The sequence below is a fragment of the Melanostigma gelatinosum genome (genome assembly GCF_949748355.1).
Source record: "Melanostigma gelatinosum genome assembly, chromosome: 1".
In the NCBI taxonomy this organism is placed as follows: Eukaryota; Metazoa; Chordata; class Actinopteri; order Perciformes; family Zoarcidae; genus Melanostigma; species Melanostigma gelatinosum.
In genome coordinates this window covers 4,276,288-4,289,517 of record NC_136634.1, presented here as the reverse complement: position 1 = coordinate 4,289,517, position 13,230 = coordinate 4,276,288, and the positions used below count along the sequence as shown (strand labels likewise).

Genomic DNA, 13,230 nt, shown 5'->3' with positions numbered 1-13,230 from the left:
CCTGTCATGTGGTTTTAAATGGTGTGGAGAGCCGGCGGGGGATGTCCACAGGTTAAAGCAACGCTTCCGAAGGCCCCATTCTGATAGATATGGTTACACACACGCATGCACACGCAAAAACGTGAAGAAACACACCGAACAGCTGATATATATATATATCAACATATGTACATATATATATATATATATATATCAACATATGTACATATATATATATATATATATATATATATACATAAAACATACATACATGCATGCAAGCTCACACACACACACACACATATATATATATATATATATATACTTACACATAAACAGGCATCTGATATTAACTTAAAAGTATAGACAGCTGATGTTACTGCATAAACACATGTGGACAGTTTATATATATATTCCCGACACGCACACAAAAAAAACACACATACACACACATGACACATGTGCAAAAACATACATATAGACACCCACACACACACACACACACACACACACACACACACACAGTGGTGGTGGGCCCTTTGTGTGCCGTATAGGCAGAGCGGCCCAGCCCAGCCTGGTGGCTGACAGGCATGTGTCTTTGTTAAGTCAGTTCCTATAATGGCTCTCATATGTGGCCCATTTCCTTCGGGCCCACAAAGGCACAGGGCCTAACCGCACCGCCCGGGCCCTAGCTAACGGGCTAATTAATGGCTGCAAAGCCGCACTCCTCCTCCTCCTCCTCCTCCTCCTCCTCCCTCTCTCTGTTCTTCGCTTATAACTCCTCCGTCTCCTCCTTCGCCTTTGTTTTTATACTTTTCAATTTCATCTTGTGTCATTTCCCTCTGCCGATGATGTAGTCAACAGCCTGTTCCATAAATACAGTATGCTGCCCCCTGTTGAAACACCAGTAGCCCACTGGTTTTTTGTGACTAATTAAGGTAAAGATATGGTTTTGACCAACAGTCACGATCTGAGCTTTTGAAACAGAGCCAGCAGTGCGTGACGAGTTTCAAATGCAGCCATTAGTACAAATTTCACATGAATCGCTGAGTCATGATACATGACAAACCGCTTTCTTCCTCGCTGTAAAGTCCATGTTTCATCACTGTTAGTCTGTGTCAAAGGTTTGCGCACCGCGCTGATGTTATGGTGAGCTTGTGAATAGTCTGCGTTGCTAGACCTGTGTTGAGACAGAACAGGCACAAACACAATAATCCACACACACACAAACAGTACACACACATGTATAAGAACTAATGGGGCAGGCAAATGGCTGTTAGAAAGACAGCAGCACCTACGTCAGCATGTACAGCTTCAGACACAATGACTCGGAAAGCCATGCAAGGCCCATAACGTCGATTGGACTCACCAGCTATGGAGAATGGCTAACTTTTGACTTTACAATGGCCCTCACACTCCAGCGTATTAACCCTTGTGTTAGCCTATAGAAAAATGCTGTAAGCATACAGTAATTCTGTGTGCTTCAATTAAAATCACCTCTGGCGCTTTCATTGCGCTCACATGGGTGTAGCGAGGTGGTGAAGGAACAAACTGAGCAATGTAATTATTTGTAAGTGTATTGTGCTCTTAAAGCTGCATTAAGCAAAGTCTGACCAAAAAGGGACACGACAACAAACGAACAAAACTCACCCCGGCTTTATCACGAGCTCATCAAGTTGCTATGGCTAACGTGTTGTTTCTTAGCTTGTGTTTTAGCCCCTGAGAATAAAAAGTGTCTTTAGCCAGCTGCTTTCTTCGGTAGCGACTTACTCTGTCAAGCTAAGTAGGTTAGCATGCTTGATTAGTTTATAATACAAACTCTAGGAGACAATAGCAGTTGATTAAGGATGTATTCTAGATGCTAGCAGGAACTGGATATTTGTATTCATTTAAGGAACACATGGTTTGCTAACCAGAAAAACGCAGTAAAAAAGTTTAGCAGTACACGTTAACAGAAAAGCTAACAGCTTGCATCGCGGATAGTATTTGTTTACATCTTTTGGATCACTCAGGATTGTTGTGTGACACAAACAAATCAGAGAGCAAATACATTTGAATCACATTTTTTAACTGAATCGGAATAAAGCAAACAAAATACAGAAAATGCGCTACGAAAACGTGCTAATCAGAAAGAACCGGTGAGATTTTGTCGGCATCCAAAGTACCCAAATCGTGCTTCCAGCTTGCCGATTAAAAAGTGTTGCTGCCATCACAACGGTTTTGTCCTTGAAAATGTTGTAACGTCGTAGAATTAAAATATTTATGTATTATTATTCTTTTTCATTTTTTTTTCATTTTTTGCTGGACTGACAAATATGTTTGGCTACAGAGGGTAATAGTGCACAATCCACCTGTGTGATTTTGCAGATTGTTACCCCAACTGCACAGCCAGACGACCACCTTTCTTTCTTTCTCCTCTTTCCTTGTCAAACACATCAACGTACAGACACACCGCATACGTACTCATTGCCCCCTAACCCCGATGGCCGTCCACAAGAGGACCATTAATTCGGGGGAGTGTGCATGCGCGTGTACACATGTTCCCTGTGACTAGGTGTGTACGTCGATGTGCCTGGTGGGCAGTCAGAGGAAGGGGGCCTTGTGTTTTCTTAGGGGCTGAGCAGAGCGGGGCCCCCGCAGCTCCACCTTCCCCAGTCCATTCATCCCCCCTCGGTAAAAGAAGATCTTTGTGTGTTTGCGCTCGTGAAGCAGCCCCAGTCAGTCCCAGTGTTCCCAAAGGAATACAATGAATGGGAGCATTTTGTCCCACTCTATAACTTCCACCCCCCCTCTCCACTTCTCTCTTCTTCTTCTTCTTCTTTTTTGCCATTCAGACAGACAGACTCGTTTTTATTCTCTCTTCATTCCCTTTTCTCCATGTCACAAGACATCAGACAGCTTGTGTGTGTGTGTGTGTGTGTGTGTGTGTGTGTGTGTGTGTGTGTGTGTGTGTGTGTGTGTGTGTGTGTGTGTGTGTGTGTGTGTGTGTGTGTGTGTGTGTGTGTGTGTGTGTGTGTGTGTGTGTGTGATGAGGGCCTCCCAAGCTATCAGGCTTTTTTTTGGAGTGTGACCTAAACAACGTCGTCTGAAGAACCGGTCAGGTGATGAACACATGTAACTGCACGCTGAGTGAACAATGCTAACTGTCAGTGATACAGACGTGTAATGCCCTGTAGTGGCACGCATACGCACACAACCTAATTCTGTCCTTTTAAAACAAAGTGTGAAGCCTCAAACAGCACTTTCATTCAGTGAAGACCAAACTAAATGTCCAAAAATTATAAAACGTCACATACACACACACTGAACACATTCTTTTCTTCTCAAGTGTCTGCAACACATTTTTAGCCACAAGTTGACTCTTAAGAAAAATAATTTGATTTCACAAAATATATTCCCTCCAAAGAAGCAAACATTAAATATGTTCAAGGACAGAGCATGAACACACCAATATAGGACCAGCCCTCTTAGCAGTTATGTTCATGTTGATTAAGTTTGCAGTTACATGATTTGTATTCAATAAGACAAAAGGAAAATATGAAATGCATCACTTCATGTAGTGCTTGAGAATTGGAGCGTGGAAGTATGTCGGGAATGAGGATTTACATGTGCTGAACATGTATTGTCATTTAAAAAAGATTATTGAACCATGAAGATGATGCTTCCCGTCTCTTAACCACATAGTTTTAATGCTGTAATTTCCAAGAGAGGAAATTAAATAAATAAAACAAATATTGTCTTTGTATGTTGAAACTGGTCACTGAATGTGGCATTTTCCTGAAAGCGTTTCATATTGAAGTTCTGTTTTGCAAGCGGTTTGCAGTTATTTTCAACATTCATTCAAAACAATGGAAAGCAGTAAATCCTTACGCTTGAGAAGCTGCACATACTTTATGCTTCCTAAATGCTTTACACGACTAATCCATCATCATATTAATGTTGATCACTTTTATGTTGATCTTATCATTGATCCACTAATCTTTCCAGCCCTTCAGCAAACACATGCAAGTCAAGAATGGTCCCGTTCATCTCTCTCTCTCTTTGAACCGCCGCACAAACCCTCTCTCATGCACTCCATAAACATCCCAGAGGACGGCCATCTCATTCAGCCACGTAACCCTGCAGTGCAACTGCAAGGAAGTAAGCACACAACATGCTGATTGTGTACATTTGGGCTCTAATGATGAACTGTCCCAGGAGGACAGAGGGAGGGGTCAGTGTGGCTAATGAATTGGTAGTAAAGGAGATGAATGGAGGTAGATGGCATTGAATGGAGGTAAAGGGGGAAATGGAGGGGGGGAAAAAAGGTGTCAACATGTGTTCATCTGAGAGTAAAGAAAAAAGAGGCAAAGCAATGTTGAACAGAAGATGTGTAATGAGAAGAAATGGTTGAGAAGAGAGAAGTAGAAAGAAATGGATAATGAAAACAAGAAGAAGCCAAGATACAAGTGTGATTAACTAAAAATGTACAAAGTCCAGAGGAAGAAGAGGATTCAACTTAAAAAATAAATAAAATGGGAAACACAACAGGACAAAAATGGGACGAAGTGAGGAAAAAAGCAAAGCAAAAGGCAGACAAGTATAGAAACAAAATAATAAACATTCAGAAGTGTTGAGAGAAATTAATTAATTTATTAATTAATTAACAGAGGAGAGAAAACTGGCAAATAAAAACAAGACAATGCAGACAAAATGGGAGACAAGTTGTTGCCGTTGCAAACAGACATTTTATAAACGCGTCATGAATACGGTAAAATGTATTACATTTTTCTGTATCGCAACATGAATGCAAAAATGACCCCTCCCAAAATTCTAATTCCTTCTGCTCTTTTCGGCAAGCATGAATTATGACTGAAGCTAAGATCAACAAAAAGTAACCCAAATATATATAGAGAGAGATATAAGTCTATGATATTTTTGAAATGGTTGAAAAATGCAGAATTTGCATCTGATTTTTAAGGTTTGAAAAAATCAGCCCGACATTCAGAGCGGAACTTAACGAGCGTGAAGAAAGAAAGGAAGCAGAGAAAGACAGGCCGAGGGAGAGACAAGAAAAGGAGACGCGGGGGGGGGGGAGGGGGGTGGGAGACAAACTATTTTACGAGACAGGAAAAAAAATCCAAGTTGAGATAAAGGGAGAGATGGAAGGGAAGAGAGTGAGACAGTCCAGTGGTTAAGTACAGCCAGCGCTAATAGATTCCTGCAGGCTCATCTTTGATAGTTGGAGCCCTCAGCGCCTTAACTCAGTCGAACCCGCAGTTTTTAAGTCTTTCAAGTCGACATGAAAGGCAGCTGTTAGCCTCTCTGTTGTTTTAAAGGCATTTTGTTTCACATTTTCACACTTGTCTCTCAAGCGTGCGTCTTTATTTGTTGTTCGGTGAACGTTCTTTAGTTCTGTCAATTCAAACCTGCTCATCGTTTAATTCTTGAAGTTTATGTTTTTGTCTTTTTGCTGTTTTTGTTTCATGTCAGCAGTATTCTTTTTATTCTTTTTATTCGTTTATTTTATTTTTTATTTTTCAGTCACTCTTTCTTTCTTCTGAGCTTCTTCCTTTGACTTTTTTTTCTCTTTTTTGACATCAAGTCTGTTGTGTTCTTTCTTCCTCCATCTTTTCTTTTATCCTTTCATCACATGACAGTCCTTCCTTTCTTCCTTTCCATTCCAACACTTTTCTTTTTCTGATTTCATCTTTTTTTTTACGTAGATAAGAGTTGTTGTGTGTTCGTCAAGGTGATTTCAGTCATTGTCTTTTTGACTCTCTCTCTCTCTGTCTTTGTCAATGTCTCCCTTCCTCGTCTCTCAGGTCCAGGGTCACATGCCTCCTCTGATGATCCCAGTGTTTCCTCACGACCAGCGGTCTCTGGCTGCTGCCGCTGCTGCACAGCAGGGCTTCCTCTTCCCACCGAGCTTGTCCTACAAGCCAGGTATACGAACTAACTGCACTATTGCCCACACTGGAGAATGTGAGGGAAATATATGTCTTGTGGATAAACATTCACTCCCCTCACACAAGAGCTATACGACTCGGACATTTCTCGTTATTTCTCTCCCTCTCTCCCTACACACACACACACACACACTCAGAAACACAAACACTGGAATCCCAGTCTATGTTAATGAGGTGTGTCAGGTGAGGAATGTTCTGGAAATGAGCGGAGAGATTTACAAGCTCTGCTTGTTCGCGTCGGGAACAATACATTGGACACAGCGAGGACTGGAATGTCTCTTTTATGGCGTGCTGAAAGCATGTCAGTTGCACAACACATCTGCAACATGGAATTTCACACTTTCTCACACTTACACACACACATACACACTTTCAAGTTTGTTCTCCTGGCACGCAACGGCCTAACTGCACGTAAGGAGATGCAGACAGACAAAACACACTTAAAGGATTGCATGCATGTTGCATGCTTTCAGCAATCCACGAGGGTTTTTGCACAAACAGGTGGAACAGAACACTTGAAGACACACATGTGCAGAAAAGGCACTTCAAGTACAGTCTTCACCACCTGCTTTCTTCCTCTTTCCTCGTCCTTCACACATTCCTCCCTTCCATGCATTCTTCCAGGTGCTCGCCTGACGCCACGCACCACCGGCCCGCCATGCTTTGTACGTAATAATACATGTTTATTACTCTTGCGCGAGCATACACTCCCACAAGGCCGCAAAGAGAGACAGGAATGAAGAAAGGGATTAAAAAAGCCATTATTCTACACTCTGCTTTGGCTTCGGTCTGTTTTCAACAAAGGCTCGGACATGGAAAGCCTTTTAGAGACAAACAGTGGGGGTTATAGACGGCACTCGTATGCATTTATGAGTGCATCCCAATGAGGCAGCGCTGGACTAGAGCTCGGATCTCCCGAGTCCCAAGCGCCCGTGTGTACCGACAATGACCGTGATTAACCTTTGAATGAAACACTCGTGACCCTTTGTGTTTCATTCCCATGAATAAAAACATGAGCGCAAGAAGGGAATAGGGCGAGTCTTACACAGGCTGACTGAAGGTAAAGAGCAGGTTAGTTGTTCTGCGGTAATCTGCCTCCTCGACTTCTCTCCACAATGTTTTGTTTTGGTTTTTCAACAGGTGAGAATTACCCCATGCAGTTCATTCCATCTACAATGGCAGCTGCAGCGGCGTCTGGACTCAGCCCATTACAACTGCAGGTAAGTTGGAAACAGCTGGTCTCCTGAAATTCCATCAAAATCAAAAAACTTTACACGAAGGAAATGATGTCTTCTTTTTAGTTTTTTGGCAAAAGATTTTCACATTTCCCTTCGACCAAAACCATAAATTGCCTTTGATCTTATACCAAAAGCAAATTTATTTTTAGGAAAAAGGAAATGTGTTGCACTTATTGTTATCCTTTCGTAGTGTTGTATAAAAAAACGGTCATATGATCTTGGAGCCCTTAAGCCCTTAAAGCAAACTTAAGAAGTGCCTCTTCGATATCTATGATGATGAGTCAAGTGAGTGTTTCACAACCAGATAAACAACTGTAGCAGAAAGTTTCAGAGCGCAGCAGAAACAAAGACACTGCTATAAGGGTGAGGGCTTGCACACTGAGAAAGTACATACATAGCTAATCCTGAGGGTGTAACCAGCCGACCAGAACTCAAGACAATTGTGCATACGTGAGTAGATAAATAGAAAAGACTGTAAAGATAAGAAACATTGGCAAACTAAATGAAACTCCCACTTGTTCTAACCTCGGCCTGAGTTCAAGTCTATCAAAAAGCCAGCAGCATATTCATAGAATAAAACCACTCTAAACAACTTGAATGCTCCATATTCATTGCACCTCAACGACACAATTAATCTGTACCTTGTGCAGGAAACCTTTTATAATTTGTACATGAGACCTGGAGGTCAAGGCTATTATCACACCTGCTGGGTGTCTGGTAGATTTAACGTGGGGGAGTGCAGACCTCATAGGTGTGTCTGCAAAGACCACTGCTGTAATGTTTGATTGAATGAATACAAACCACAATTGCCCCCCTTCAAGACCGCAAGTGTATCAGATGTGTTTTTCACTCGTGTGTCTCATACAACAGAAGCTGTCATTTTAATGAATGCAACCAGCTCAGTGCAGTTGAACTGCAACATAAGGCTTCCCCTGAACACAAACAGGACAGGACTGACTCCTGCTTTTTGTATCTTCCGTTAGCTGTTAGCCCCGTTAGCCAAACACACCGCAAGACTTTGCAGCCCACCAGCTGCTAACAGCTAACTAGCTCTCCTCCTATCGACATGAGTAGTAGTAGCGGTGCATTAAAGTTTGTCATTTGTTAAGTGCTTCATTTAAACTTGTCTCAACAATCACTGACTCTGTTTTGGTTCAGATAAACCCTTAATTCACAAGGCTTTCCCCAGCTGTCTCTCTCTCTGTCCGCTGAGCAGCAGCTGAGCGGCTTTTGTTCTTTCGGGGGCAGACCATTAAATTGGCAAAATAAAATGACAAAAAACGGCCAAAATAAAAAAAAGACCTGGTGATACTGTCAAATGTCTGCTAACAGCTAACTAGCTGTCCTCCTGACGACATGAGAAGACACGCTTCGTTGTACTCAGTTTGTCATTGCTATGCAATAGTCAACACATTACTCGTACAGCCAACCAATAGTCTCAGCTGCTCCATGTTGCAGTGTATGTTCATAGCTACCCACAAAAAACATCTATAGGGCAAAATGACGATAACAAATTCAAATGGAAGCTGGAGGATACACAGCATGCATGAATCACCGCAGATCACAGTTAACTTTTAAGAGCTTTTAAGGAAGCTCTATAGGGCGACGCTAACATGCTAGCTCACTTATCTGCTGCCTGTCAGCTGCGACAGACAAAAGCTGTTATTATGAATCACAGAGGAATTCCGCCCCACCAGCACAACACCTGGCCCAAGCAATTCATCAAATATTTTATTGCTGCTTGACACCTGTGGTTTGAGAATATCACTTATCCATAATGATTATCATAGAACATATTTGCAAAGAACAAAATCAGTGAAACAAAAAAAAAAAGAAAAGAAAAATTAAATTAAATCGCAAAGGCGGTTTGGAATTACACAACGCGACCCCGTCACCCCTGCTGCTGTATCTGCTATCAGTGAAGTGAACAAAAGCCCTCAAAAGCTTTTTCACTGGCAAACAATATTGATTCATCATGTCAGTCATTACCATAGCATGGCTTTATAAGCCACCACAATCCTTATCTCAATTTATTCAATTTGTATTGTGGTTTTCGCTTATCGAGGCCCTCATTAGCCGCTATTGACTTCGCGAAGCGGCGTGCTGTGCCAATGGGAATTGGAGCCGCAGCCTATTTCCACTCCTGGCTTTGAAATGATCAAAAGAGTCTCTTACCTCTCACACGAGTGAGAGGTAAGAGGATGAATGATGTCGGAGATGCAAACTCATTCACATTTAATTAAACACTGCCTCAGACGTGGAGAATGAGAGGCGGAGGGGGAACCTGAATGAAAGAGGAAGCCTCTCATCACGGCGGTGGCTGAAATCAAGTTGGAGACCGGGAGAAGGAGGAAGACAGGGAAGCGTGGGGAAGTGTTCGCGATAGGAAAAAAAAAGAAAAGTGTGATTATCTGAGGAATTTTTGTGAGACGGAGTCGCTGGCTTCCAGCACATGTTTGGACATTGTTTTGACAACAATGCCTAAGCCAAACGCAATCATGATGACTTTTACGAGTTGTACTTGTTCAGTTATGTATCTTCATCTCAAGAAATCTGGCAGTATGGCACCCTTTGTACTGTGATACAGTTAGACGCTTCCAGTGCACAGGATCTAGATTTGGACGGATACAATAAAAACACCTGCATTTGCCATCCAATCCAACAGCCTTGCAATTAATGCTTACTTTGTGAAGTTGATACGGTTCAGCAGCTTGAAGTGAATCAACACCTTAACACCTCTGAATCTGTATCGACTCGTATCGCTGCATCATGCAGGTTGCATCTTTTTGGAGTGTCTTTGCTTTGTGTGAGCGGCTTCTTTGTGTGTCGGAAGAGCTCGACAACTGCAGGGTTTCCCGCAGGAAATTTGTTGGTAATTGAGCCATTAGCCTTTACTTTTCCCAGCTGAAAAAAAACAACACTTTTTTGTTTCTTGACATTGTAGAATATTTGATTGATTAATTACCATAACCAGAATATATGATGATCCATTGATGACAGATCCCAATGCATCCTGTCTCGAAGTAGTTACTGTATAGTAACACATGGCCTTTGCTGTTAGTCCGTATCTGCTACAAAATTCTGCAGGAAACCCTGAACCAACGGGGTTCTGAGTTTTGGTGTAAATCTGAGATTTACCCCAAAAACTGCTGAGTCGAACAGAAACATCCCGCACTATCTTCAGCCCTTTGGCCTTCATGCAGCCATCGTAAACTCCTGCGCCTTTTGTTGAGTCGTGCAGTTGGGATTTGAACAAGGCACTACTGCAAAGGCGTTGTCGATGTCTTGACATGGCTGTCCAGTGGGCACACTGAGATCTTTTCTGTTTTGAAGTGTTTTTTTAGTTGTTAGTCTCAGTAACGGCACACTTCACAAATCTCCAGTGTGTGAAACTGTGCATTAGCCTGTAAAGAAAACACTGTAAAAACACAATTACAACAAGTTAGTTCTACGTTCGCAATCTCCTCTGCTCCATACGGCAGTCAAGTACACACCGGCTGGCATCGAAACCCTTTCGATGCCAGATCTGTGCTCAGCACAGGATGGACAGATGTTGCAGGCAGACTGCTCCAGATGTTCTGTAGTTCTGCCCCGTAGCAAGCCTTCAGACAGCTGGCTGGCACTGATGGTCAAGCGGGCATAGACTGGCATACAGAACGAGTGAAAATAAGCTTCCACAAGCTACAAGGGGAAAGTAAAGGTTCAGAAAAGTAACAGCACCAATAATTCCCTTTGTCTTATGCCTCTAGCAAATATTTGACAAAAGCTGTCCTGTTGTGCTTGACTCATCTTGACCTGACCTAAAGGTTTTGATAGCGCAATGTCGTGCTATCGGCGTGGGAACTTGATGGGGCCAATTGATCTCAGGGCCTCGGAGTAGACCCCTTCACAAACAGTGGATTCCTGCCAAAGAAAGGCCCCCTTTGTCGCGGCTAATGCGAGTGGAATACAGTTGCTTAGCAGACATTCTTGTTGAAATCATAAGACATCTCTCGCTGTCTGCCTCTATGTTCTGCCTATTTCTGTGTCTGAGGCATGGAGACGACAGTGAGGAGCAAACTTTGTGCCCCAGATTACTGCCCCGTTGCCAACACACACTGATTATGCCAGAATGGCTTTCTTTGTCTTAAAATGAGGACAATGACTGGAAGAGTTTGGTTTGGATATGGGTTGTCTCTTAAGCTCAGCATCTGTTCAGTTAAAGAGAACTGGAAGTGAGATAATGGTTGTCTTTATGCGGCCTGCCTCTGTGTATCTCTTTCACTGTCTTGGACGCGGCTAACTCTCCAAGTGCAATATTTAGCCCCCGTCCAGCTCAGTGGGAGTCCATCCATGTCGTCCTCCTCCTTCTCCCCCATGCAAACCTGCTGAAAAAGACAAAAACCTCATCTGTTTCGTGCACTCCTGAGATTGATGGCAGCTCGAACGCTAAAAAGAGGCCAGCGAAAGGGATTCTCCACTCAGCCCTATACGGAGGAGTCTGTTGGCAGGCTACAAAACAACAGTCCGGACAGTGCTGCCCACACCCAGACCTCAACAACGTCACCTTCTCCCTGCTTTTCGTCCAGGATTATGCCAAAGGAGGCTAAAAACCTGCTGATGATCAGGAGGGCCAGAAATGACAGACTAATCATTTGGATTTTAGTCAAATTAGCACTAACGTCTAAAGGCCAGTCAGATAGTCTGGACAGCTCCGGCGAGGTTCGGGGCCCTCTTTGTCAATTTGTAATTTAGGAAATTGCGGCATTGTCTTCCCTTGGGGGCTGAGTGAATGGCAAGAGCTCTGGTTGGGGTTGTTTACGCAGCACATTGGCCTCCACGGTCACCAATCAATCTCAGAGTGAAACAAGAAAAAAAACAAGGTACAAGCTCTTCTTCTCTGTCTTTTGTTTGTTGAACGATTCCCTCATTGTATTTGGAATCGCTGACGGAATTGCTGCTAACAGCACAATATCAGGACTCTGTGTGTGTGTGTGTGTGTGTGTGTGTGTGTGTGTGTGTGTGTGTGTGTGAGATCCTAACTCTGTGCTTCACCTCAAAGACTCGTGTGTCTGCTCCCCTTAGAGCTGTAAGAATATCAGGCATCACCAGAAGTAGCTCTGCGGTCGGGCTTGATTGACGCGAGAGGCCTCACCACCAGCCATTCGAGGCACATTGTTACGGGGATCTCATATCGCCAGGGGTTGGCCCGAGCACTCCCGGTGCTTTCCAAGGAAAATAAGCGGCGTGACATCAGGGCTTTGTTTCAACGGCGAGGCCCCTTCTGTTTGTGTTTAATATCGCTCTGAGAGAAGTGGAAAGACGGCCAGCCAATTTTTTTTCGGGCCTCAACCACTGAGCCTGGCGCTTCGGCGGTGAAGCGACGGTGGTCTCGTGTGTCTGCAGCGCAACACTCTCTTCTCTTTCCCTCCACTCTCTCTCTCTCATTCTCTATTGAGCACTCTTTGCTTTTGGATCTCTGGTCCCAGGAGGCCTTGCAGTTTTGACTACAGGGAAATCAGATCTCACAACACCGGGGGCGGTTTAGGCTGAGGGGGCAGAGAGTAAAAACAGAGAGAAAGAAACAGAGATGGAGATGGTGGGGAAGATATGAAGAATGATTTTGGAACAAAACTGAGCGACAGAGGAAAAAAAGGGAGAGAGTCAGAGGGAGATCAAACGAGAGAGACAAAAGAAAGACGAATGCGTAGAGCGAGGGGGAGAGTCTAGATGAGGTGAGAGTATCGAAAGGAGAGGAAAGCAGGAAAGAAAGAGAGAGAGGAGGGAGTCGAAGTGAAGGCCAGCCACGTCTGGGTGGTTTTCCTGAGGACAGGCTCTTTGATACTCCAGCCCTCACACTCCAATGCATTGAGACAGGGGTTGACAGTGGTTTCAAGCAGCGGTTTGTCTGGCTAGCTAGCTTTGATTTAGAAGACCCTGGACTCTGGGCCGCGTATTTGACTCTTTGATTTTTGTTGGATGGAAAATCGGTTCAAATTTTTTTGTGCAACATGTAATGGTTTCATCCAACCCTGAAGGCTTATACCTTCCAATTTATTTTAACTTCATTTTCAAGTGTTTTTAAA

The 13,230-nt window shown here is 43.4% G+C and overlaps 1 protein-coding gene across 4 annotated transcripts in view; it reads left to right on the top strand.

Moving 5' to 3' along the window:
* Nucleotides 1-13,230, top strand: part of LOC306778810 (transcription factor SOX-6-like) — a 107,115-nt gene that overhangs the window by 75,704 nt on the left and 18,181 nt on the right. For all 4 annotated transcript variants that reach the window (XM_079270488.1, XM_079270490.1, XM_079270487.1 and 1 more), the window contains 2 exons: nucleotides 5,784-5,904; nucleotides 7,068-7,147. In XM_079270488.1, coding sequence (XP_079126614.1) covers nucleotides 5,784-5,904; nucleotides 7,068-7,147 — 201 coding nt within the window. The remainder of the gene's footprint in view (nucleotides 1-5,783; nucleotides 5,905-7,067; nucleotides 7,148-13,230) is intronic.